Source organism: Clytia hemisphaerica, unplaced genomic scaffold (genome assembly GCF_902728285.1).
Source record: "Clytia hemisphaerica strain Z4C2 unplaced genomic scaffold, Clytia hemisphaerica genome assembly, whole genome shotgun sequence".
Taxonomy (NCBI): Eukaryota; Metazoa; Cnidaria; class Hydrozoa; order Leptothecata; family Clytiidae; genus Clytia; species Clytia hemisphaerica.
This window is the reverse complement of record NW_027103556.1, coordinates 265,274-293,015: the sequence shown is the minus strand read 5'-3', so window position 1 is coordinate 293,015 and position 27,742 is coordinate 265,274. Positions and strand designations below refer to the sequence as shown.

The window sequence follows — 27,742 nt, the reverse complement described above, 5'->3', positions numbered from 1 at the left end:
AACAATAGTATGAAAATGCAGAATAATACAAGAACAACTCGAGAAATTCAAGAAATCCGGCGATTCTCGGCTGCTCTGGCGATTTTTAGAAAGTTCCTGTACCAAAATCAGTTTCATTGAAAATTGAACCATGCTTAATCGTGGACATTCTTATAAATAATGTTTATGTTTGAAAAAAAACAAAGACATAAAACGAAAAAATCCAATGAGCATTGCGAATACGCATCTTTCTGCAAAAAAACAGAAAAAACTAAGGATGAAAATTCGAGAAAATGTCAAAAAACCGGTTTTTCCGGCATATTTCCGGCATTTTCGGCCGGAAAAAAATGTTTTTCGAAAATCGGGCTCCGTCACATTTTAGGTATTGTCATTTTGCATCAGTGTGCAAAATTTCATAAAAAATATAAAGTACAGCTCGAGAAATTCAAGAAATACTGTCTTTGCGGCGAAAATAGGTTGTTCCGGCGATTTTTAAATAGGTCCGGCTTCAAAAGTCAATTTTATTAAAAATTGAAACTGAAACATGCTTGATGGTGGGCATTGCTATTAATAATGTTTTTGAATGAAAAAATACCAATTATTAGGAAAGAGTCCAATGAAAATCCAGAAAAACGGCGATTTCCGGCATTTTCAGCCGGGAAAAAATTTTTCTCAAAAATCAAACTTGGCCATTTTTTTGGCATAGTTAATACGCATCTTTGAGCATAAAATCAGAAAAAACTAATGATAAAATCTCGAGAAAATGCCAAAAAACAGTTTTTCCGGCATATTTCCGGCATTTTCGGCCGGATAAAAATGTTTTTCGAAAATCGGGCTCCATCACATTTTAGGTATTGTCATTTTGCATCAGTGTGCAAAATTTCATAAAAAAATATAAAGTACAGCTCGAGAAATTCAAGAAATACTGTCTTTCCGGCGAAATAGGTTGTTCCGGCGATTTTTGAATAGTTCCGGCTTCAAAAATCAATTTTATTGAAAATTAAAACATGCTTGATGGTGGGCATTGCTATTAATAATGTTTTTGAATGAAAAAACAACCAATTATAAGGAAAAAGTCCAATGAAAATCCAGAAAAACGGCGATTTCCGGCATAAAATTTTTCTCAAAAATCGGACTCGGCCATGTTTTGAGCATTGTTAATACGCATCTTTGAGCAAAAAATCAGAAAAAACTAATGATAAAATCTCGAGAAAATGCCAAAAAAACAGTTTTTCCGGCATTTTTCGAAAATCGGGCTCCGTCACATTTTGGGCATTGCCATTTTGCATCATTGTGCCAAAAATCAGACCTAATGAGCCAACCCTGAGAAAGCTGGTAACAGACGGACGAACGGACGAACGAACGGACAACAGTTAATTTATAGGACCTCGACCGGGGTACCCGGAGGTAGGTCCAAATATCCCAAAGAGCCGTTAAATATTTCGGCAGCTATTCATGATATGCACCATTGCAATGCCTTCTGAAATTAAATCAAGGACCCAACAGCTGATTGGTTGCAAGTGACGTATTGACTAATTTTACGTCACTTACAACCAATCAGCTATTGGGTCTGTGATGTAATTTCAGAAGACATTGCAATGGTGCATATCATGAATTTGAAACACAGATATTCGTTTATGACGGAAGTTTACGAATAATTTTACAGGAAAGTCGGTATCATCACCACTGCCTTTTTATCACCAGGGCTTTCCCAGAAAAATTTTTTAACCCCCACTGTTGAGGATATCCACTCTTAAAAATATGCTCAACCCCCTGGATATCCTCTCTTATAAAGATGCTTACCCCTGGATATCGTATTTTTTAATTGAAAAGACACTGGATATCCGCTCCCTTGTAGATATTTAACCCCCTGGATATCCACTTTTGAACAAAAATCGTTAACCCCCTGGATATCCGATACCATCAACAGGAGTGGCACGTACTATTTCTGGAAAAGCCCAATAATAATTTAAGGACAAATCATCCGCTAGCGCAACGTGCTCTGCTCTAAAGTGATGGAAACTATAATATTATTACACCAAATACAGTATGTCCCAAAAAAAAGAGTGTAAATTTTTATGAAAAGTGAAAGCCTCAAAACTCCTAAACTGGGCTATTAGAATAATTGAGAATTAAAATGAGATTAAAATTATCTGTACCATCAAGAGATATTTTATGATTGAATAGGTTTTGGAGATTGAAATATTAAGTAAATAAGTCATAAAATTGCGCATAAATCATAAGGATTTTACTTTAGAAGAAATTTGTCCGCGTGTTTTGGGACACACTGCATACTCTTTAAAGATTTAAAGACAACCCCCAGCTTGAAATTGTGAAATCTAAGAGAATATTCATTCAAATCACTAACTCTAAGGTATGCAAAGCCATAAAAATACCTCTATTCTGCCTCTGAAAACGAGGGCAGGATAAAAAGAATTTGGAACAGAATGTAGAGAGCCAGCAAAATACATGTTTTTTTATAAGCATACAAAAATCCAAAAGCTGGCTCGGAAATGCTTAGATCGAGAGATTTACAAAGCTGAAGAATGCTTTGAGGGATGCTTATATATCCTAAGCAAAATTTTAGAGAAATTTCGAAAATCCAGCCAAAAACAAATTCTGAAAATGAAGGCTCAAAGTAATGTTTAGCATATGCTTAAATTTTTTGCCATAAATGAACCTAGATATGCTTATAAGCGCAATGCTTATAAAAAAATCATGTAACTAGCCAAAAAGAGTGGGGCTAGCCACAGCTGCCGGAAAAACACGAATAACGCCCCGCAAGGCGGAGCCCGCTGATTAGAGTTTCAGGGCAGCAAGCACTACTCACTGGCTTTCTTTTGGTCTTCGTTGACGACCACGATTGATGTGTAATCTTTTTCCTTGGCTTGTTTGACGACCTCTTTAAAGTCGACACCTTTGCGGTACTTGTACTCAGAATTCGGTATGACAGACAACAAGTCTTTGATGAACATCATGGTTTCCTATGAATATAAAGTAGAGATGGTGGGTGTCTCTTTAGTAAAACTATACGGGAACCTACGTATGGGAACCTCTGCGATGAAGTATGATTTATAAATAGTAACAATTCTCTCGTCGTCTCCCATCTCTTAAACACACTCCATCGCAGCGGTCGGTTTGAAAAATCTCAAATCTCAAATCAGAAAAGACAATGACAACAGACCCTCTACGACGATGACTTTTGAAATTAGCTGTAGAAATTGGGTCTCTGTTCTGACTAGGGAGTTTCGTACAAATATAGAGCGGAGTCTCAATAACTCGAACACACACGGGTAACACGCACATATTTGTTCGACAGTAAAGAAAATTTATGGAGTAAGTTTTATAAGGCAAGAAACTTGTTTGAGTTAAGGAGGCATTCGAATTATAGAGGCTCGAGTTAAAGAGTATTCACTGTGTCACTTTTATATAAATGGTGAAAACTTCTTACTTCTTCGGGAATCATTCACCATATCTGAATATTTTGAAAACGAGGTAAGCGTTGCTCATGACGTAATTTATGAAAAGGCGTAATTTATGAAAAGGCGTAATTTATGAAAAGGCGTAATTTATGAAAAGGCGTAATTTATGAAAAGGCGTAATTTATGAAAAGGCCTATCGCACTTGAGTCAACAAAGAAACCTAACGAGTACATAATTGGCTTATAAGGAAGGGAAGTATCCTAGACGGACCAACCTGCAATAGCTTGCGCTGAAGCATTAAGGCCGGTTTCCACTTGCACGCGCTGCGATCGCACTTTTGGCTTCAATCATTTTTGCTTGGAAAATAGATTACGTCATATAAATGTAGCAAGCGAGCACTCAAAAAAAAGTTGAGCACATTTCAACTTTTTTCAACGTTACGTCAGATTGCACCAATGGAGTTGCTTCATTTTTCTTTTGACCAATAGCGTGAAAGCTTTGCTCGAAAAAGTTATAAAAAGATAACTTGAACTGAACTGTCATCGGTGGGGAAGTCTGACCTCTCCTCCCTCGAGACAATATCATCGTCATAACATGAGAAATGAAATTAGATACAAAAAAAAGTTTACGAATGCATTTTAATTTCGAAATATATTATTTGGCTTTGTACTTTCTGTTTATTTTTTTTTTTTTATTTTTATTTTTATTTTATTTTTTATTTTATTAATTGTCTTTCAGGCTCTTCCATATTTTACAATGGCTATTCGTCCTATGTAAAAATAATCATATTTAAATAAAAAGATAATTATATTCTATGAAAAAAAATATGCTGTAGAAACAAAACACACAAAAAAACAACTCAAGAATACTGACAAAGCTCACAAAATTGCAGATTGTAAAACCGTAAAACTGTAGAAACAAAACACAAAACAGAACTCAAGGATACTGGCAGAGCTCGCAAAATTGCAGAAAAAGAAAACAGAAAGTATAGTTTGTTGGTGTTGTAGTGGTTGATTGGGAAAAGTTCGGTTGAGTTGTAATAGTATTGAAGTAGCTAATCCTGCGAAAATTTCAGTGTTGATCAGACCACCAGACTAAAATATCAAGTAAATATTGTAAAGTAAATATTAATAATATAACCACTAGACCTCATGATCATAGAATCTACAATATATTGAAATAGGAAAAATTTTGAAAGTGAGTGAGGTGCCAAGAAAAAAAAAAAAAAAAAAAAAAAAAAAACTGACACGACCCGAAAAACGTTGCTAAGACTTGAACATGATGAGAAATTGTAGAGTTGAATACTGCTAACTCGAACGAAGAAAACTATAAGATTAAGTAATGTATAGATTGCTGTGAGGTTACCGATTGTAGAAAAAAAAATTAGATATAACGTGTATAAAATATTGCCAGACTACGATCTAATAAATACTTTTTTTAAAATATTGCGAAATTTTTTGTGATCAGGTTCTTCCCTGATCGCTTTTGGAATATCATTCAAAAGGCGACTTGCCTTGCCAACAAATAATTTTTCCGATACATTAGTCTCGTATTTAGATTCAACTTCCTCAACATTACGAGTATTACGTCCAGCGACTCTTAATTTAAAACCTTTTAAGTACGATGGAAACTCATCCTGGTGAATCGATTTGTGTGCGAGTTTCAAAAGTTCAAAATTAATTTGCTGCTGGATCGGTAACCAACCAAGCTGTACTACATCCTCGATTGTAGAATATCTCAGCGTCACAAAAGCTGCAATTCTGCATAGCAGTTTATCAAGTTTTTTCAACTGGATTTGTGGCAGGTTCCAGAACAATGAACAACAGTAGTGTAACTTCGATATAAGAAGGGCTTCGGCCAGTTGCTTCCGCAGACGAAAAGTTGCTGTACGACGAAGATAGCGTAGCACGTATAATTTTGCGTAAACTGATTGACAGAGTTTATCGATATGAGTTTGCCAATTTAGATTTTGATCGAATTGGATGCCAAGAAGTTTATAAACGGAAACTCGTTCTATCAGTTGGTCTGTGTGATAGATATGAAAGGTTGCGTGATCGGGGTTCATGAAATCGTGAAGGTTTGACATTCTAAGTGTTGACAGTAGCATGATTTTGGTTTTTTTGTTATTAAACGCCAGATTATTAGTACTTGACCATTCTCTAAGTTGGTTTAAACGATGTGTTAAGTTGACGATTGAAGCTGGGAGGTTTACTGTCTTACAGTGTTCATAGATAGTAGTGTCGTCTGCATATTGGTTTTTACTCCCACCATCAACGTTATCTTGTAGGTCGACGGTATAAAGGTTGAATAGAATTGGTCCGAGTATAGAGCCTTGAGGTACCCCAAACGATACAGTTCCGTAGTCAGATTTTTTGTCGTCAATCTGGACGAATTGGCGACGATTACATAAGTACGAAAGCATAAGCATGGCAGCACTGTTCGAAAAGCCTATCTTTCGTAGTTTTACCAGTAGCGTTTTGTAATCGACGGTATCGAAGGCTTTGGAATAATCAAGAAAGGCGGCTAGTGTGACTTCGCTTTTGTTCATCGCACCAATGATGTCGTCTCGTATCTTCATTAGGAGCGTTTCGGTAGAATGACGCTTGCGGAAACCAGACATGGTTTGTTGATATATCTGGTTTCTTTCGATGTACTCAACGATCTGCTTTGCCATTAAACGTTCGTAAAGTTTTGATAAGATAGGCAAAACAGTGACGGGTCTGAATTGGTCAGGAGTGACGGACTGTTCAGTTTTTGGAATCGGTGTTACTTTACCGATTTTCCATTGCTGATGGAAAGTGGTTTGAGCGATCCCTGTGTTTATGATGTGAGTTAGTGGTGATGCTAGATGGTCGGCGATAGGTTTGATCAGCGATACTGGTAGATTGTCATAGCCGGCAGAGCAGTCACTTCGAAGATTCTTTATCTCTTTGACAACTTGATCATAAGTGACGGGTTGAAACTCAAATTCCTGATCAACCTCAGTGACGAAATTTCGAAGAAGATGTTGGATTTCTTCAGTGGAAGTTGGTTGCGATCCAAGGATTCTTGGTGCCGTGGATAGGTAGTGTGCATTTAGTACGGATGGTTGGATATTTATAACACTTTTTGTTGGATTGAGAATTCGATGAATCAGCCTCCAGATTTCTTTTGGTTTTTTCGATGAAAGAAGTCTGCGGTAGAAAGTCTTTTTAGTGTGTTTTATCTTTCTTTTTAATGCATTGCGAGCGTCACGAAATTCGTTCCAGTCGGAGTCTGATTGAGTTCGATGAGCAGCGATGCGCTTCTCGTGGCAGCTTTGCTGTAGATCGTGATTTGTAAGTCTTTCATCCAGGGTGCTTGCGGACGAGTGACTTTGATTCTTTTTAAGGGTGCGTGGCGTTCGACGCACTCAAAGAGTAGATGATTGAGTGTGCTTAGACTATCATCTGTACAATCGGTTGCATAAACGAGATTGAACGGTAGGGTGGAAGCATCAGCTACGTATGTAGGTAAGTTGAAGTTTCTCATGTCACGTATTACTTTGTACCGTGGTTCGAATCGGGCGACACGAGTATTCAAGCAGGCAAACACGGCATCATGATCACTGATTTCTGGCGTCGGTAGAACTTCGCAGAATTTGACTTTGCATGACGAGTTGGTCGAAATGTGGTCAATGAATGTTTATTAAATAAATAACCCATGTTTTTTATAGAGCTGAAAAAATTGACTCCCTGAATGTGTACGAGTGCGAGTAGATGTTTTTGATATGACATGCATTAAAGCAGTTTCAGTTTGCTAAAGATTTCTGCAAGGTATTTCGGTTTTAATACAGCAGTATTACAGTTGACTTTTAACGTACCAAACCAAATTATGAACGAAGCACACAGCTCAGTTGATCGTGAACGAGCAATTCACGAAGAACACCGAAAACTGAAGCAAGAAATTGCTGAATTAAGAGCGAAATATGAAAAAGAGACTTTGGAAAACAAAATCAAAACTCTTGAAATGCAGAACGAGATACAAACACTCAAACATGGCAATGAAATTGATAAATTGAAGGCGAAACAGGAGAAAAACGAAGAGAAAGCCGATGTAAGATTAACTGAAAATGCTCTGAAAGAAGAAAACCTAGCTCTTAAGGACGAGATTCAAAAACTGAAACACGAGTTGGAGATCACAAAACTCAAAGCTGACAATGACAAAGAGGCACTGAAAAATCAGATTGAAGTCCTTCAGAATCAAATTCAAGTTTCAAATGAAACAGCTGACAAACTTGATCTGAAAACGGATGTTAAAGCACTTAGAAATGAGTTGGAAACTTTAAAAACTGAAGTCAGACAAGTTGCTCGTAAGACTAAGCAAGAAGTAGTCGAGAAAGCCTTAAGTGGAATACCTGATCGATTTTTCGAAGGAGCTGAAAAGTTTTGGATGGATTACAATACAGGGGACGAAGATTTTTCCGGTGAAAATTACAAATTGTGGTATGAAGATATGTCACGTTTGATGAAAAATCGTAAACAATATGTAAATCAAAAGTTTGTTTTGATTCGTAAAGACGTGAAACACTATTCTGAAATTTTGTTATTTGTATGCAAACCGGAAGGAATCGCCAAGAAGGAATATGATCATTGTTTAATAGTTGAAGGGTTGTTTAATAAATTACCCAATAAAGCAAACATCTTTCTTCTTCATCCAAGTAATGGACCCAAATGTTTGAAGACGAAACTTAATAGCGGCAATGGCTTACAAACTTACAAATCATTCTATTACGATGCCATTTCAAGAGAATTTTTTTTTGGAAATTCTTATTCTGTTATTATGCTTGGTCAGTTGAAATAGAGAAGTTTCAAGACCTTCAAGAGGCATTAAAACTAAACACTGCTCCGATACCGTGCGTAACATGATGACAATATTTACGTTCGTGGTTTCCTCAACCTTTTTTCAGTAATTAAAGTTTCATACATTCTTTTTATTTTTAGCCATGGTCGAAAATCAGAAAGATTTATCAGCTATTTTCGTTTTAAAGAGGTCTTTTGTTTGGCCCATGTCTTATGACATTTCTTCACTGAAAGTTAATTTTTTTTCGCTTGTTATTATTTTTTATGACTTACAGTTTTTAAATCTATTAATGAATCAAATTTTAGACGACCTATCAAAATCCTCTTTCCAATTACAGTTCACTTATTCAATTTTCTTCGAATAAGGTAGCGTTTTAATAAAGTAGAGCGTCATTTGTGAGAATTTATTGTTGACAGTGACTTTCAAAATTATCGAATAATGAAGCGTATTTAAAAATAATAGAAAACTGAAACTTCCGCAAAATAACTATGGAGATTTGAAAAAGGTTTATGAAACTTCATGAGATTTGTAGATATATATATAGCTTTTGAAATGTGGATCAGCTAAACAACCCATTGTTTGTCTTTTATGACCAGTGAAGTTGTGTTGAAGTTAATATGACATTGAATACATCAAGAAATTAATCAGTACTTTCTTTTATCTTGATGAAAAATTAAGATTTTCATGAAAGACGACAAGCTCACAAATCAAAAGCATTTTATTTTCAAACAATGGAAAATCCATTCAAAAATCGATGGTATGTTTCAATCAAAAATTGTAAGTTATTATTCAAAGGAAACTAAGCCTATGAAGAAACCTCCTTTATCATTTTCGGCGCATTCAAGAAAAACCATCGGCAGCGGACAATGTGAGGAAAATCAGTCAACGGTGTTAACGATTTTTAGGAGATCTTTGCCCTTCCGCAAAAGGATTTATTGCTTTTGAAACAATGCGGAATAGTCGAATGTGCGCAACGCACTGGGCTCAACTTCAGTGGCTTCAAACTATTCATATGCCCAATTGTAGACCCCCAGATATTCACCCAATGAACAAGTGTGACAATTTTTGACGTCTCCAGGCTGCCCCAAAGTTTAAGCCTCGTTTTGGCGAAAAACTCGTCCCCAGGCCCGAAAAATCAAAATTTTTGAAAAATGAAAAAAACACCCCCAGATATTCACCCAAGGAACAAGTGTGCCAAATTTGAGCCAAATTCAACAGTTTTTGCTCTAGGCTGCCCCAAAGTTTTGGGACATACACACACAGACAGACATTCCCAGATTCAACTGAAGTTGAGAATAGACTGTGAAATAAGACAAACCAGAAAATGTACATACATGGCATTTTGGTCGAGTTGACGTTGTGAAAAGGACTTTGGGTATTTTTTCTCCAGTGAAGGTGGAAGCGAATTCGTCTGTCATTGCATCTTGAAGAACTTCTTCGTCTTCCCCTTCAACCATGGTGTTATCTTTCACTCTCATGTTGTCCAACGTCTTCTGTGCTCGCTTTGGTGGCTGAAATTATAAAAAAAAATTGAAAATACAAAATTTTAGTACAAATGACTCTCCATGATTCGATCTTCAAAGGACCAAAGACTTAGAGAAAGATTCGAATTACAGAGAGTATTGGGGGACCGACATCTTAGTTCGAATTACAGCAAGATTCGAATGGTAGAGATTTGAATTAGAGAGAGTTGACTGGATTTGAGTTCGCTTTGGTGGCTGAAATTATTAAAAAAATTGAAAATACAAAATTTTAGTACAATCGACTCTCCGTGATACGATCTTCAAAGGACCAAAAACTTGGAGAAAAATTCGAATTACAGAGAGTATTGGGGATCAACATCTTAGTTCGAATTACAGAAAGATTCGAGTGGTAGAGATTTGAATTAGAGAGAGTTGACTGGATTAGAGTTGACTGGATTTGAGTTCGCTTTGGTGGCTTAAATTATTAAAAAAATTGAAAATACAATATTTTAGTACAATCGACTCTCCGTGATACGATCTTCAAAGGACCAAAAACTTGGAGAAAGATTCGAATTACAGAGAGTATTGGGGGACCAACATCTTAGTTCGAATTACAGCAAGATTCGAATGGTAGAGATTTGAATTAGAGAGAATTGACTGGATTTGTGCTCGCTTTGGTGGCTGAAATTATAAAAAAAAATTGAAAATACAATATTTTAGTACAATCGACTCTCCGTGATACGATCTTCAAAGGACCAAAAACTTGGAGAAAAATTCGAATTACAGAGAGTATTGGGGATCAACATCTTAGTTCGAATTACAGAAAGATTCGAGTGGTAGAGATTTGAATTAGAGAGAGTTGACTGGATTTGAGTTCGCTTTGGTGGCTGAAATTATTAAAAAAATTGAAAATACAATATTTTAGTACAATCGACTCTCTGTGATACGATCTTCAAAGGACCAAAAACTTGGAGAAAGATTCGAATTACAGAGATTATTGGGGATCAACATTTTACTTTAGTTCGAATTACAGAAAGATTCGAATGGTAGAGATTTGAATTAGAGAGAGTTGACTGGATTTGAGTTCGCTTTGGTAGCTGGATTAAAAAAATCGAAAATACAATATTTTAGTACAATAGACGATATCGGCTTAACATGAAAACTTAGATTTGATCCCCGAGAATTCCCCACAATGCTTTGCGCGGAAAATATTTCACCGTAAACTTTCAGTACAATTGACTCTCTCTGATTCCATCGTCAAAGGACCAAAAACTTTATTCGAATTAGAGAAAAAAAATCTACTAACTACAAATTATTTTTTCTTATATTATTTCCATCTTCGTGGGGTATTTTAATTGTTTATCATCTTTTTTTGTTGATATTTTAAATATATAGATCTCTCTTCAACAGTTCCATCAAAATGCCAAATTAGACCAGCGGCCGAGGTACTGAATTGTGTCACTTCGTAGGGCACCCCTTAGATCAGGGCAAATTTTTGATATTATGCCCCTAATAGGGTGTAGAATTGATAAAAAAAATTTGCCTTTCGAATCTCCTGCAAATTTCGAGTGAATCGATTTTTAGTTAATCGATAGAACTTATCAAGGGTCCCCCTTTACTAACGGTTTTTTCGAAGTCTGAAAATCAAATATCTGAGGCTACCAACGGATTCAGCGTGAAAATTAGATAAAGAAAATTGGGTTATTTGTTAAGATTCGATCACCTGGTGCCGAGAAATGGCATTTTTAAGGCGAAAAATCGATGTTTTTGGCGTTTTCCGATGACGTCAGTATTTTCCTAGAGGGATTTTCAGAAAAAATCATTCACACAGCTGGATAGCCCTGAATTAGTAGTATCCAAAAATGGTATGGTTTGTTAGCTTTGTTAATTATTTATGATTTTGTACAAATTTTATTTGATTGATTTAATTTATATTTATTACTTCCAAGTTCTTTACCACAGAACAATAATGAACAATGATTAAAATGATTAGTAGAACAATGATTGAATATGTATGGACAAAAGTGATTATTGTTGGTGGTTGAATTGGCAACGGAATTCCACTGTAACTAAATTTATTCGACAATCGTCATTCAACATACTCTACTCCCAACAAGAATGCTTAAAGATCCTGTGTTATGGTACTTCGACAGTAAGTACAAATATTTTTTTCTTTGTGTACTTTTATAAGACTTGGTTTTATTAATCTTTTATGTTTAACCTGTGTTCTTGTTGATACTTACCAGGCACTATTTGGGAAATTATTATCAAAGATTGAAAGAAACTTTTGTGAACTATTTTTGAGGAAATTTCAGTACACTCACCATATACATCTAATTTCATGTTTCTTATTTTCCCTTTAAGCTTTTGTGAATGAGGATTCATTACCTTGACAACGCAACATTGCCTCGTCACTGCTACTACCACGTTACGTCATCATTTTCCATCCTTATACACGATATTGTAAACAATTTTGTCCATGAGATCGATGAGATCGATGAGATCCCTTGTCATCCCGGTCATCCCGCTGGAGAAAGTCCTGAATACGCTATTTCCTGTTAATTCCTGGTTCCTGCTCATCAATATTGCCTCGTTACTGCTACTTATACCACATATCGTTTTCCATCCTTTCACATGACGCAGTTACAAGTTCTAAATTACTATTAAATCTTTTTAATGTAAACAATTTTAGATCACGATATCCTTTGTTAAGCCGTTGGAAAAACTCCTGAATACGTTGTTACCTGTCTATTTTTGGTTACTGTTCGAAATGCTGTTATCAGAATGATGCATCTGTTATGTTTCTGGTTCATGGCTTTTTTTATGCAGTTTGGTTTTACCATGGGTCATTTATATTTCAAATTGGTTGGAATATATTGTTGCATGTCTTTTGAGTGTTTTGGTACTTGTAATTGACTCTACCTGGACATTTTCATAATCTCGCATTTTATTCTTTGTAAAAGTAATTCACATTTTTAGAAAAAATATATTTGATATATGATAGCTTATTGATATCCCAAAGAAAATGCTTTTGAGAAGAATCATTCTAATTATTCCTAATAATTTTCTAAACTTTCACTATAAAGCATTAAAAAGCTTTAATCAGCATTTAGTTGTTATAAGCATTTGTAGCGGGTGGCAGGGGCCATAAGCACATTATACTCAAGGTTTTTTTATGAACATTTTCTGGTTTGAGTTTTAAGTACAACATAATCTCCTCATAAGTACTTATAAAATGAATATACTAGCACTTGTTCAAGCAAATGAATAGAGTGAATAAAAAAATATTATTACACTACTTTATAAAGACAGCAATATACTTCAAAGTGATGTTATAAGCTTCTGAATTTCAAAGTTTGTTATAATGGTGGTTATTTTAAATATACAGAATCTTGTGATTTTACTTGAAGGAAGATTTACAAAAATTAAACTCATATATCCAAAAGTTTTTTTTATTTTTCATGGAAAAATGTGTTTCTTTGCATTTAGGTTTTATTTTCTTCGTGAATTTTCATCTTCAATATTCATTTAAAAATTGGTTTTTGTCAGGGTTTATTCTATAACTATCTTGAGAGTAGAAAGCTTTTTACAGATTGTTTGCTAAAAGTTTGCTAATTCTTTAGATATAGTGAAAAGTTTAGACATTGGTAAAAACGTAGTTCCTCAATTGAACACTGACAGACAGCTTTTCCAAGTCCGATCCCCAACCTGAGCTTCTATTTTTTCTAATTCCAGACTTGTATTTTTTCAAATATTATATAAACCATGTGACAAATTGTGGCCTAATCTTACCCTGGGTTTGTTAAAAAAAGCGCGATTGAAAAGCTCATAGTGTATAGTGACAGCCAAACCAGCTCATTGGTGACAGCCATTTGTTTCGGTGTGGGTCAAGAATCGTGTGCACCCTATCTTTTTTTTAATTAATGAAAATAAGAATACTTCTCAAATAACACACCTCTCTAAACCTCACTCATTTAAAGATCTTAGCTTTCCAGAGCTGGATGGTTTGATTACGAAAATTGGTTTGATAGAGTTTGGTTTCTATTTCTATTTCTATTCTTCAATGCCAGCATAAACTTTACAAAAAGTTAGGTATCTTCATTGCATCACGGCAAAAGATTTATTTTTATTTTAGTTTGTATATATCTTTGAAAGACCCCATAGCAATAAGCAAAAAGCTCGTCCCAGCTGTTGAAAAAACTACTTAAAGCACTATAGCTCTCACCCAACAAAATTGTGGATTTTAAAAATTAGATATTCAGAATCTATTAAAAATTTTGCTTTCAGTGATATATAACATCATGGGGTTTTGTGAATGTGCTGGAAAGATATTGGTTCTTGAAAGGTCAATAAATGGCCCATTTTGGCTTAAAATTTGATGAAACAATGAAAATCACAAATATGAAAAATGTATTATTTTCATCGTATTTCAACATGTTGCCATCAAAACAATTATTAAATATTTCCCAAGGCATGTATTTTTGAAGATCAAAAATCATATACTGAAAAATTAGCAATGTTTAAAAAATATGGACATTTTTGGAAAAAAATGAGAATGAAACATTTTCGAAAAAAAATCTGTTTGTATTTTTCCCTTGGCTTTTTCTAAGGTATGACTAAGTCTAAAATTAAATTTAGCAGCTAAATATTACCAGATGACTTCTTTGAACATGTCATAATAAACATTAAGTTGATTGATGAACAAGTTTTGGAGAAAAGATAATTTTAAAACGCCAACCTGGATTTTCCGTCACGGCGCAACGCAAACTTTAAAGTACACTAAAAAATTACCTTGGTGTTTTAGAGTGAATTATTTTAGTGATTCTTAACAGTCCTATAAGACTAATATTTTAAACATTTAAAAACTGAAAAAATTCTGCTTTGTTCAATTTTATTTAAAAATAATGATTTTCCGTCACGGCGCAACAGAATTTTAGACCCCCAAAAAACTCCATTGGTAAGGTAAACTACTTTGTAGCCTTTATATGCCCATTTTGTAAAAATCTTAATTTTTGTGAGCTTTCCAGGGATTTTAGGCTGGAAATCGGAAATCTGGTCATAACTTTTCAATGGAGCAAGTTCCTGCTCTGATTTTTTCACATATTGTTCTAGTCTACACAATAGACAGATTCAGGCTTTTAGGCCTTACTCTTGGTATATAGGCACTGCTAGGAGTAAAAGCATTCCAAGGAAATTGAGATATTCCCAACCGAAAGAAAGGGATCTTCGAAATGGTGTCACAAAACAACTACAAAAAGAGATTGAGGAAGTCAACCAAAAATGTATTACTCTCACACGTTCCAACAAAAGCAGACACGACAATTTGCCAAAAATACTGCGTACTGCATTATCAGAACTGAAACTCTTGACGAAACAAGAAATTATCGATATCAGAAAGGTTGACAAAGGTAACCTTATTCTTATCATAGACTTCGCAGAAAGAAAGATAATTGAGGAAATAAACATTTCTAAAATCGCAAAATTATGTGAAACACAATCTTCCAACTGGAAAGATAATCGCAAATTTATTGATGATAAAATGACAGAGTTGTATGATATAGATTTTATTACTAGACGTGAATTAACGGCTGTCACTGGAATCTTACCAGGTGGATCCAAAGGGAACTTGAAAAATCAGGATGGTACGAGAAAGGACACTCGCGCTATCGATTCAAATAAATGCTTCGTACAGCAATCAACACCATACGTTTACCCTTTGCTGAAAGCTCATAAATTGAACATTGACGATTTACGTAAGATTAAACCTGATGAGGTCAGTCTCAAAATTCAAGCTCGTCTTGTTGTTGGTATGTCGTCGTGCCAAATGTCCCGTGTTCAATCCTGGTTGGAAGCTTTCCTAACTCCACTTTCAAAACTTTATGGTAAATTTGAATATACAAAGGACTCGACTGATATCCTTATTGATTTTGATAAACTGAATGAACTAGCGACTAATGAATCATGGGATTTTTCAGATCTCATCTTGTTCGGTATCGATGTTCAAGCCCTGTATCCTTCTGTGAAATTCGAGCATCTCCGAAAAGCTTTAATGAACTGTTTTGATAAATGCACTGATTGGTCTATTCAAATCAAATCTACTCTTCTAGACCTGATCATTTACACACTGGAAAACCAGCAAATAACTTGGGACAATAAGTTTTATATGCTGGACAAAGGTATCCCTACAGGAGGTAAACACTGTGTACCATTAGCGAATATCTTCCTGAGTTTTATTATGAGGGACTTATTGGAAAATAACCCAGGATTTCGTCGTATATTTGAAACTAATTTGAAACTTTGGAAGAGATTTATAGATGACTGTGGAGGGGTCTTTCGCGACAAAAGCAAATTCAATGACTTTTTCGAGACATTAAATACACAGTTCAATAAATTCGACCTTCTTCTTACAAACGAAATTTCAGAAGAAAAACTCCACTTGCTTGACATTGAAATTTTCATCGTAGATGGTCAATTCCACACTAGGGAATACCGCAAGCAAACTGCTTCTACCTCATATGTTAAGTTTGGATCAGCCCATCCCCGTCATTCCTTCAAGGGAGTAGTTAAAAGTCAACTCGTTAGACTTCGTCGTCTTTGCTCTAGAGATTCGGACTTCCTTGACGCTGTAGCTCTTCTGCGACAACGCTGTATCAATTCTGGTTATCCTATCGAAATGGTAGATAATATTCTCTCACAAGCTCATTCTCTTCAACGCAATCTTGTTCAAGTCCCGAAAACAAATGAATCTGAAATCAACTCTGTCCGGTGGGTAGTCCTCTCAGACACCTCATATGTAAAGGATATTGATCATTTTGCCACCCAAATCAACAGAACTCTAAACCATCATAAAGTAAAATTAGACATTGTTAAATCAACAGGGTCTTCAATTGGTAATCTTCTTTTTCACAACAATGTACAAAGTCATTTTCCTAAGCCATGTTCTCGTCGTTGTGATATCTGTTCTAATGAAATTCGAAATGAAAACACTCACGTTGAGTCCCCAACTAATGGCAGGAGCTACCCCATTAACGCACGTCTAACTTGTACTGATTGTGGTATCTACTGTATCTCATGTTCGTGTTTATCTATGTACATTGGGAAAACCACCACCCATTTCAACCAGCGTTTTAAAGAACATTTCCAACAATTGAGAACTTCAGCAGTGTTAGAACACTCAAAAGTATGTAGTGTTGGAAAAGAAAAAACTGACTTTGCTGTCCAATATCTGGAAAGCATTCACTCAAGGGGGAAATATACATTGTCTGAAAGGTAATATCTATGGAACGAACGTTTGAGGGGGGTTTTAAATATTCAAAAAACTTTGAAAAGCTGATTTTTATACTTGTGACTGATTCTGTATATACACTATTTATTTGTGACACATGATATAATTTTTATTTATCTATTTTTAGAACTAAAAACACTGATGATGATTATTAAATCGAAACATGTATGAAAAATAAAAATTAACATGCTTGGTTAAGTTTACCGACTATGCCTTCACTACTCATTTATAGGCACTGCTATAGGCGGCCACTAGTGACCCCCACCGGGAATTGCTTATTAATAGGTTTAATCATAATAGCCAACATTCACAAAAGATGTTTATCAATAGAGATTTTAAATAAAAGAATGTTTAAAACACAGCTGATTGGCTTAGGTTTCGAAACTCTCTATTGTTTCATTAAAACCTCAGTGCGCATGCGATTTATCTGAAGAATTTCAATATTCAAAACAAGAGCAGTGCTCATAGCCCGAAGAGCAGAGGTGCCAACTCTCACGCATTGGACGTGAGATTCACGCATTCCAACACTGTCTCACGCAATTTTTCAAAAGTTTGATTTCTCACGCATTTTTGATATTTGAAAGAAATTTCCCCGATTTTCCGATTTTCGGAATAAATTTCCTCGATTTTCAGATTTTTGGAAGAGAAAAATTCCCCGATTTTCCGATTTTCGGAATAAATTTCCCCGATTTTCCGATTTTTGGAAAAAAAATTTCCCCGATTTTCCGATTTTCGGAATAAATTTCCTCGATTTTTCCGATTTTTTGGAAAAAATTTTCTGTTTTCCGAAGTCGGAAAATCGGAAAAATCGGGCTAAGATTTCGGATTTTCCTTCGAAATTTTTATCTCACGCCAAATGAACATCTTAAGTTGGCAGGTCTGGAAGAGTAGGAGTTTTACGCTCGAAACGAAGGAAGATATGACGTAACCTAATATTGTTCATGAAATGATATTCTTTATATATGTCTATAAATATTTTTTTGACATTCTGAAAACTCTATTTTTTGCCATTTTTCAGATTTTTTGGGACAAGCTTTTTCAGGGTTCCCAGCACTTAAGAGAAATATTTTTCCCTGACTTTTTCCAAAAAAAAGACCTTTTTCCATGACTTTTAGATTGACCAAGGTGCCTTTTTCCCTGACCAGAGCAGAATATTGGGCCTTTTTCCCTGACCGTTCGCCCCAACAGTATTTTGAAAAACACCATATTGAGATAAAAAAAATAAAACTTAACACAATTTCAATACATATATTTGATAAAAAGCGAGTCTATTAAAACCCCACTAAAACCAGGATACAAAAGGGGTACCGTCGTATGTATGTAAAGATGAACGTGCTATCATTTGAATGAAAACTTTCCTCTTTCCTCTTTCTAAAAAGATTTTCTTCAAAATTTGGCTTCTCAAATCTGACCCTTAGAGTGCAGTGAATTTCCATGAACAATCATACCCTTACAGTGCACTTTTACAAAATTTCTCGCCCGTAAGGGCGAAAATTTTTGCAATTTTCCAAGAAAATGTGGAATTTTTCCTCCAAAATTGACCAATTTTGTGCCAATTTTACCAAAAAATTGGCCTTTTATCACAATTTCCTACCCTTACAGTCCAGTTCAGTGCAGTTTTGTAATTTCCTACCCTTACCCTTCCTGAACTATGAAAAACCTACCCTTAAGGTCTGAACGTCTGGTAGGTCATTTACCTTGAGTGCCCCCCCCCCTCGGGTCATTTTTCTACCACTAAAACGAAATAAAAGAAACTAATGAAGAGATAAGTAAAACAAAACTGTGGACTAAATAAATATCACAGAGCTTACAATACACCAATACTTACTGGCTGATAAAATACCTGCAAAAATGAAAGATTGAAGAGGAAAATATAATATCATTCAATTATCATTTGTAATTTGGAGTTGACTGATTTTGGAATTCCCTGACTTTCCCTGACTATTCCAAAAAAAGTTCCCTGACTTTTCCCTGACTTTCACTACTTTTTCTAAATTTTCCCTGACTTTTCCAGGTTTTCCCTGACTTTTTCCAAAAAAACTACTTTTTCCAGGTTTTCCAGGTTTTCCCTGACCGCTGGGAACCCTGTTTTTGCTTATTGTTCCATCAGATTTAGGCAGGGCTGTTGGATTTAGGACCACTCACTGTAAACTCCAAACCCCAACGCGTCCTCAAATTTAATTGATACCGTGAGATCGGGTAACTTCGATCTCATGGTACGTCCCGCCCGAACCCTCTCTCGCCGCGCCCCCGAACCCTGGCCGCGCCTCTGCAAACCTTGACCAGTCAGGCACATCCCGCGATTGCCGTATACCGCAATTGCAGGGTATACTTTTGCGCTTCTCGAAGTATGCTGCAATCGCGCTATAGCATCTAAGATGATATAGCGCAATCGCGGCATACTGAGCGAGCTAATCTCATTTTACATTTCCGTGTGGGTTTTAGTTTAGAGGATCGCTGGAGTAGTCGTTGTTATCTTTTATTACCTATACCTACCGAATATAAATGTAAGTTTTTTTTCTGTATATACATTAATACGATTAATATATATTCGTTAATCTTTTTGCTAGTTCGATTCATTTTTTTGTAATAAACCTCCCTCGCATTATGTCGGAAAATTAAATACAGTGTAGAGTCTCAGTAACTCGAACGGCCTAAAGGAAAAGGAAATGTAGTTATAAAGACCAGCATAGTCTAGCGATTTATTCGTGTTACAGAGACATTCTAGTTCTAGAGGTTCGAGTTATGCAGAATATACTTTACCATCCCTAATACACCCCTGTCTCAGTGCCCCGGTAGAACTTTTTCCCTCACCGGGGTGGGGGGTCCACCGGGTCTATGATACAGGGGTGTCTTGATAAAACCATTGGTTAATTTCTCATGGAGATGAGAGTTAAGTTAAAGTATTATGAACTTTATTCGTTTCAGGGATTCTGTTGAAGAAGAGAATGAAGCGTCGTCATAACCAACTTGATCCACTCAAACAATTCAGTTCAGGATGTAAGTGTCTCCTACATAATCAGTGGTGCGATGAATGAATGAAACTGAAACAAAACCTCCCTTGAAAATAGACACTCACCGAAAATTGAAAAAGATCATTATTGCTGACTTAAGACTAAAAAATGTGCTACCTGAAAGAGCCAATATTTTGTGTCGGGCTTGCTATAACACCTTTTCTTTGAAGCATGGACACAACCATCAGTTGCCAGTTTCTTCTCAAGCAGTTAACGAGACCTCATGCAACAATCAACCAGAAGATCCTCGTGATATCATAAGTGAAAGTCTTCAAGTTATAGTTAACAGCCTCGAAACTCGACCCTTCGAAGAATTGTATAATGGCAAAGAGAATCTTTGGATAAATATTTGAGTTATTGGGGTCTTCAATCAGCTTACCAATTTATAACGATGGGAAATCTCTGAGGCAGTTTACAAGCAACCAGAATTTCTAATTAAACTTGACATTTTTAAGCTTTATAAAGAAGCGTAATATGTTACTTGTCAAATTCTTTGTGGCTTATCACATCGAAAACTTGAATTTGAGTCGAAAATCTGTAGTAGTGTATACCTTTTGCTTGTACAGTTGAAATGTGCTATCACCTTCGAAACATGAACTTAGTTCTACCTAATTCATTTTTGGCTAATTTAGTACAATCTTGTATATCTGGTTCCAAGTCCGTTAGTGTGGTTAATGGGAAGACCTCACCAGGAGGGGGGTATACTACGTATCGAAATTGGATCCAGCTACAAGGAGAAAAAATGTTAGATTGTATGAAAGGAACATTAGACATTTTTTTTGATAACATCGGCAAATATATTATAAAATCGTATCGAGTTCATCAGATAGCTCAGCTCGAGCTGACGTACTTACCCACAGCGATTCAAATCCTACCAACAAGTGAATATGACATTCAGCAGGATGCATCCTTAAAGCCAACAAGATCTTCTGATCTTAAGTCGCTACATCAAGAAATGGAAGCCGAAACGATTGAAGAAGTGCGGTGAAAAACTACCGAGCGTACCGATATCGATTCTTACATGCGTTATTATCTGATTCATGAATCATATGGTTGAAGACAAATTTTTCTGTCGAACCAGAAAGTTAAAGACATTTAAAAACAGTTCAAAGCAAAACAATGTTCGAAATGCGAAAAAGTGTATGAAAACGGTTTGAAACGTAAATGTAGTTGTGGAAATCCTCTCATAAAATACTCTCAAGCTACAAAGAATTTGTTCTATAAGCCAAAGTCATTTTATGTTGCAACATCCAACATCAATATTGGTGAGAACCCCTCAGAATGTAGGCCAATTGTTAACTGTTCGAGTCTTGTATTGGTTAACCCAATAGTTATAAGAAGTGTAAAGCGAGTTCTGGATGAGATGAAAGTTTTAGCCAAAATCGGGATTGATCGAGAGTGGGTTTTTCTTGGGTGTGATGGGCCGCCTTACTGTTATCTGAGCGTTTTAATCGAAAAAGATCCAGATGAGTACGATTTTATATATATGATTCCAGGACTGGGACATATGCATATGAACCAGATGAAAACAATATTCAAAATTTTAGAACATGTTATGATAGAACCATTAGGAAAAGATGTACTTAATTTTCAAACTAGCAAAGCGTTTAGCTTTTTTATTAATGCAAAAGACACCCACAAGTCTTGGCAGGCTATACAGATACTGCTTTTTGGGACTAGTTTTGAATTAATTCACCAGTATGTGGTTGATGAAAAGGCCAAGGCCAGTTCGGAACCGATTTCTGTTATGGGGTTTCTGAAATGGTCCAGTGAGAATGAAAACCCAACTGTTGCAATGGTAGCAGAACTCATCCTTAACTTTGTTTTACCGATCTATATGTTTAAGAATGGTGTTAGATGTAACGATGGGAAGTTAATCGATGCTGCACGATTCAAATTTGAGGATCTCTTTTATGCGTTTAACCACCCCTATTACCGTGAAGTTTCTTACCGTGATCTAAAAAATCGAGTTCTCTATCCCAAAAAGGTCAGGGAGCATCGTGATAAATACAGGTCGTACAGTACAACGAAAGTCCCAAGAAAGAGTCAGGGACAAGATTTCATTTTGGAGGGTAAAGTGCAAAGACAAAAGTTGATTGCTCCAAAAGGTCCGATAAATGGTTCAAAGTGGCAAACACTTTCGCGATGTTTAGATAGTTTTGACGAAATCTATGACTCCGTTTCGAAAAATCTTGATCTACCAGATACTGAAAAAGAGAGATTGATTAATCTAAATGAAGAGATTCTTAGTTGGAGAGCACATTTACGGGGTACTGAATTTTTAAGTAAAGATAACTTTAGCGATCTTCCTCGTAATATCTCCAATGACTATTTATCTAAAGACATTGCAAATCTTTCCGAATGTGCTAAAACTAAACGGAAGCTTGTATGGAATAAGATCGAAGAGGGCGAGGCGATTGTTAATGTCAAGTACGCTTTTCTACAAGTCAAGCCTGGGATAGCTATCGATGATTTACTATATGTTCCACCAGAGGATGGTGAGGATGAAGAAATTATTGAATAAGTATTTTATTTTAATTCGTTATATTTTAAATAAGACACATCGTGAGGCTTTTCAAGGGAGGGCGTACGAGGTTTGCGATTTCCGAAATACCGAATAATTTTGCCAAAATTTCCGAAATTCCGTAAAAAAATACTTGCAATTCCGATACCGATTTTTTGGGTATTTTTCTTTGTTTCGACTAATTTTTCATCAAATTTGATTTTTCATGTATGAATTCCGAAAAAGGGGAATAAAAACTTTATAATACCGAAATTTCGAAGCAAAAATTCATGGATTTCCGATACCGAAGCAATTTTAGAATTCCGAAATACCGAAGGAATTTTGCCCGATTTCCAAAATACCGAAGAAAAAAGGGTCGATTTCCGCAATACCGAAATACCGTACGCCCCCCTTTCAATACGAAAGTTGTGACTTTTGATAAAGGATATAGTTTTCTAAAAAGGATTCTATTTTTCAAATTTTCAAAAATTGCCTGAAAAACTTAATTATATCAGCCATATTACCGATAAAGACTTTATCCCTGAAGAATTTAGCTAAGAAATTTGAAACTAGCCGACTTAAGGTATGTAATTTGGAGTAAGGATTGAAGCACAAAAGACGAAAAAGTATTAAGAAATAGATATATATTTTCAACTTTCTCTTGTTATTTAACATTAATTCAACAATAAATATATTACACATTATTTCTTCGATGTTTTTTTTGCTGGTTTTTTCGTTGTTGCCGTTTTTTTGCCTGTTGTTTTTGGATTTTCTTTCAAGGGTTTTTGCCTTTTGTTCTTTCCAGTAGGAGCCTTCTTTGAATAGTTTTTAGGTGGCTTTGTTCGATGGATCGGGCAAAACCATTTTACCGACTTCACGTTTTGTACAAATTCCAAACCGATACATTTGGCATGATTCCAACGGTCACAATTTTTGCCATCTGGATTGACACGTTGGCAGCCTATCCATTTTGAATCGTACGCAATATCCATTGGACTTTTCCATTCCGCACCGCATTCTTGACATACATCTTCGAAGTCACGCTCTCTTTTCTTGCTTGGAGAATATAACTCCAGTACATTCTCTGGAGGCAAAACAACTTGTGGAGGTGGTCTGGCGGTGGTCTTTACTAAGTCCAAGTTTGTCGAAAACTTTCGTACTGTTGAGCCACTCTTGAGGCCATCCTTGTATAAGACAAGGTAAACATCATCTCCAGTACATATCTTCAGTTCCCGCATCTTCTTGATGAAACCGTTGGTGTGGTTACTTCTTGAGCTTGTCCGTTTAGCAGCATTTTCACAAAACTTTAAACCACGTTCTCCGCGAAGCTTGTCTTCAGTCAATAAGTCTCTTGTCTGTTGTTGTTTAGGTGTCAATGTCCTTTTTGTAGCTGTCTTTTTAAGTATCGGTTGGCCGTCAGCGTCGTAAACAAAAACGTTATCCAGTGTCGGAACAGTAAATTCAGGTCTTTTGTCATCGTTCGTCGAGGTATTGTTATTGTTATGGTTAATGTTAATGTTACTGTCAGAGTTCGTCGTCGTAGGGCTAATGTCAGTGTTAATAGCGTGAGTAGTATAAGTCACAGAAGTCTTTGTTGCGATAGAGTCAAGGTTTTGAAGGCTAGTACTGTTAGAACTTACGTCAAGTCTTAGTAAACTGTCATCTTGGAGCGTTGGATATGGTCTCAACAAATCTTTCACTAGGCCTGATAGACTTGGCATTCCATCGACTTCATTGTTCAAACTGTTGCTCGAGTAATTTAATGACGACGAGTGAAGTGGTAAACCATCAGAAGTAGTGCCGACGGGAGGAAATTCACTGCTGCTGTTGATTGATGTATCGATAGTTGGTTGAAAAGGGTCTTCAGAAATGGAATCCATGCTATAAAAAAATATAGTATTATGTATGTTTGTACTTGTAATGTGCTTCCTTCTTCTAAAGAAAAAAAAGCCATTTCTACTTATAAATAGTCGAACGTGCGCAACGCACTGGGCTCAACTTCAGTGGCTTCAAATTATTCATAGGCCCAATTGTAGACCCCCAGATATTCACCCAATGAACAAGTGTGCCAAATTTCAACCAAATCCGACCATTTTGGAGGCCTGTAGGCTGCTCCAAAGCTTTAACCTCGTTTTGCCAAAAAAACTCGTCCCAGGCCCCGAAAAATCAAAATTTTTGAAAAATGCAAAAAGCACCCCCCAAGGAACAAGTGTGCAAAATTTCAGCCAAATCGAACAATTTTTGAAGTCTCCAGGCTGCCCTAAAGTTTTAGCCTCGTTTTGACGAAAAACTCGTCTCCAGGCCCCAAAAATCAAAATACCTTTAAATCACCAAGTTTAGCAAGATATGCTAGAAGCCTTTGTGTAAGTATGCTTGATTTGATTTGATTTTAATGGTACAATATGTAGGATGATGATACACAATATGCTGCAATCGCGTTATATTTCAAAGATTTCAAAGAAGACATTGCACGGTATATGTTGCAATTGCAGGATATTAACTTGAAAGAATTTTTCGCGATTTTTTGTTATCTCTCTAATGTTTGACAGGTAATTACTCGAGATACCATGGATGGATTTTTTTCTACGTGGGCAGTTATCTCCCTAATATATCAATAAGGAAGTTGCGCTTAATTTTAGCGCGCGGTTTTTTGTGAGTTTCCGCGCCCAATACGTAAAATTAATGATGGTTAAATTTTGCAAGCCGTGGGGTTTGTAGCGCAAAAGTATACCCTGCAATTGCGGTATACGGCAATCGCGGGATGCGCCTGACTGTTGACACGGTCCCAAATTTTGACATGCCCTCAAATTAGACGTGCCCTAATATGACTGACGTGCCCCTATATGGTTGACTTCACCTGGGCAATAAAAAGGGGGTAGAGTACCCTGCCCAGTTGGCGACCGAAATTTTTTGATTCAAATTTTTCACTTACTTTTTACTTTTTTGAAAATCCTTTTCGACCAACGGTTAGACAACTTTTAACATGCTCTTCGTGTTTGTTTTGATTGTTTATTTGAGGCGATCTTCTTAGAATAAAAAACTTTCGAAGCGAGCGGTACTAGTGCCCAGTTCCCGACCGACGTACCAGTCTGCGACCGATCGCGAGAAAGAAAAAATCAGTGCTCTACTTGCAGGTAAGGTTGTATTAATTGATCAGGATGATAAAAAAACTCATAAGCTTTCCCGTATTACATTTATTTACACTCGTTCTTTTGTTTTAAAATAGCTCACTTACATTTCCCTTCGGCATGTTTTTTCAGAATTTTTCTTCAAGTCGCCATTTTTTTCTAAAGTTTGTTTTTGTTTTGTTTTGAAAGTGGCGGTCTATGGAGAGTCTTCATTTGATAAAAACGCGGGAATTTTTTATGTTTGTTTTTTTCTCTTCGCGTCTGGAATTTTTTAATCGCAATGTAGAGTCTTCTTTTTCATTTTTTGAGTTTGGTCGGTCGCAGACTGGACGTCAAATTTCGAAGCTGATTGCGTCAACTTTTTTATCAATATTTCAAACGAAAAAAACTGTATCGAGCTGATTTTTACAGAAATGCTTTCTAACATATTCATCGTTTTGGACAAGTATTTTTTGGAGTGGGAGTTGAAGCGTTTTTTCTTACAAAGCTTTTTTGTCCACAGGTAGCCATTTTTTATTTTTTTCGAAAAATCCGGGTTTTTCATGTGCTTCCGTGCAAAGTTGGATCTTTCGGATTCTACTCGTTCTTTTCTAGAAATTTTTTTACACAGTACGGGAAATAAGTCAAGGCAGATTACTACCAAAAGAAATTCTCCAGAGGTTTGTTTTTGTATGACTTTTCTGGGTTCAAAGACGTTCGGTCGCCAACTGGACCGGTCGCCAACTGGGCAGGGGACTCTAAGTTCATAGAATAAAAATTACCTCATAATCTTCACCAGCTTCCTGGCGTTCTCGCTTCCTCTTTGCTCGCTCCTTCTTCTTCTCCTTACTTTTCAACTGTTTTTCTTCGCGATACAACTCATTTCGTCGTATTTTGTTCTTGATTAATGACAAATCTCTTGTCCTTTGCTTTCTTTCGATGACCTCGTGTTTCTCTTCGTCGCTATCCGCCATGTTTTCGGCTTGCCGTCAAGGCTGATTTTTTAAATGGTATATCTTGATAAGCTGTGTATGAGAGAGGTAATGACTAATTTTTTTCTCTAATTTTGCTTAAAACTTATCTCCACAATATGGGAAATGGAGAAGAGAAGTTTTTAAAAGATTCCGGAAAAGATACGGGAAAGCTTAAAAAAAGTAGCCGGGTAGGTATTTTTCCTCACTTTGTTTTGGCATTGGTCAGACGCACTAAACTATAACTTGAAGCAAACGAATCAAAATTAATAAAATATGGCTGAACATGCTCCTTCCTTTTTAAACCGGAAAACATCATGTTCCTTAAAAATTTTGAATGAATGAAACTATCTGGTATAAAATCTATCATCAAATTCGAAGAAGTGGTGAGCTTTTTTAGAAGACAAATCAATTGGATTTTTGGATAGGTATTTTGATGAAATTGTAGAATATATTTGGTGTACCTTTCTTTATAGATAAAGACTTGATCAATAGACTGACTAGTCCACAGACAAGCTCATAGTTGCCACGAATTTTTCAATGGCCGCCTATAAACTTGCATGTAGCTCTACTCTACCATTTTTGTTTTGATTTATTTTTGTATTTTAATAACCAGCCAGGTCTTTCATTTGAGGGCTATACATTAGCCTCCACTGATGAAAGTTACCCGGTCAAAATCCAGTTAGGCACTATCTTCAACCAAATCTCAAGCAAGCTGCCTGTTCCTAACTGACATAAATTTCACTCACGACAAGCACAAACTAAAAACAAACACAAAACTATGCGCATGTCCAAATCGGAAAACACTAAAGTAAAAGTCTCGAAGCTAAATAAGATAATACATCATCTTGTACATATTTCTTTCTATATACCATCTCTTAGTAAAATTGCTGATCATGGGTGAAAATTGGGTCACACAGAATCGGTAAGCAGTACTATGGACAGCCACTTGTGAGACCCCCACACGCCAGGAATTCGCTTTTTAATAGAATTAAACATCATAGAAATTTTAAACAAAATGTCAGCATTACACAAAGTTACGGTAATAATTATCTTCATACTCAAATTTACGGGAAACACATGTTTGGACTTTGCTAAAGTCCCGCAATAGTTGTTTTGGAGAAAGCAACGGCCTATTGAGTAACAAATTACTCCACATACATTACTTTCCCTCAGC

General features: G+C 36.0%; 2 protein-coding genes across 2 annotated transcripts in view; one reads left to right on the top strand and one right to left on the bottom strand.

Annotated features, from left to right (window-relative positions):
* The window catches only part of LOC136800506 (ribosome production factor 1-like), a 29,522-nt gene extending 2,912 nt beyond the window's left edge, over positions 1-26,610 (bottom strand). Inside the window, exons 1-3 of the mRNA XM_067057166.1 lie at positions 26,377-26,610; positions 9,557-9,733; positions 2,810-2,963 (exon numbers count right to left, since the gene is read on the bottom strand). Coding sequence (XP_066913267.1) covers positions 2,810-2,963; positions 9,557-9,733; positions 26,377-26,568 — 523 coding nt within the window. The 5' untranslated portion in view covers positions 26,569-26,610. The remainder of the gene's footprint in view (positions 1-2,809; positions 2,964-9,556; positions 9,734-26,376) is intronic.
* LOC136800494 (uncharacterized protein PF3D7_1120000-like) lies at positions 7,130-8,222 on the top strand. The gene has a single exon (XM_067057151.1). The coding sequence runs from the start codon at positions 7,254-7,256 to the stop codon at positions 8,220-8,222; it is 969 nt and encodes a 322-aa protein (XP_066913252.1). The 5' UTR covers positions 7,130-7,253.
* Positions 26,611-27,742: the final 1,132 nt, after the last annotated feature.

What these genes read in the sequence shown, in the direction of transcription:
- LOC136800494 (XM_067057151.1), top strand. Translation starts at nt 7,254, where the DNA reads ATGAACGAAGCACACAGCTCAGTTGATCGTGAACGAGCAATTCACGAA.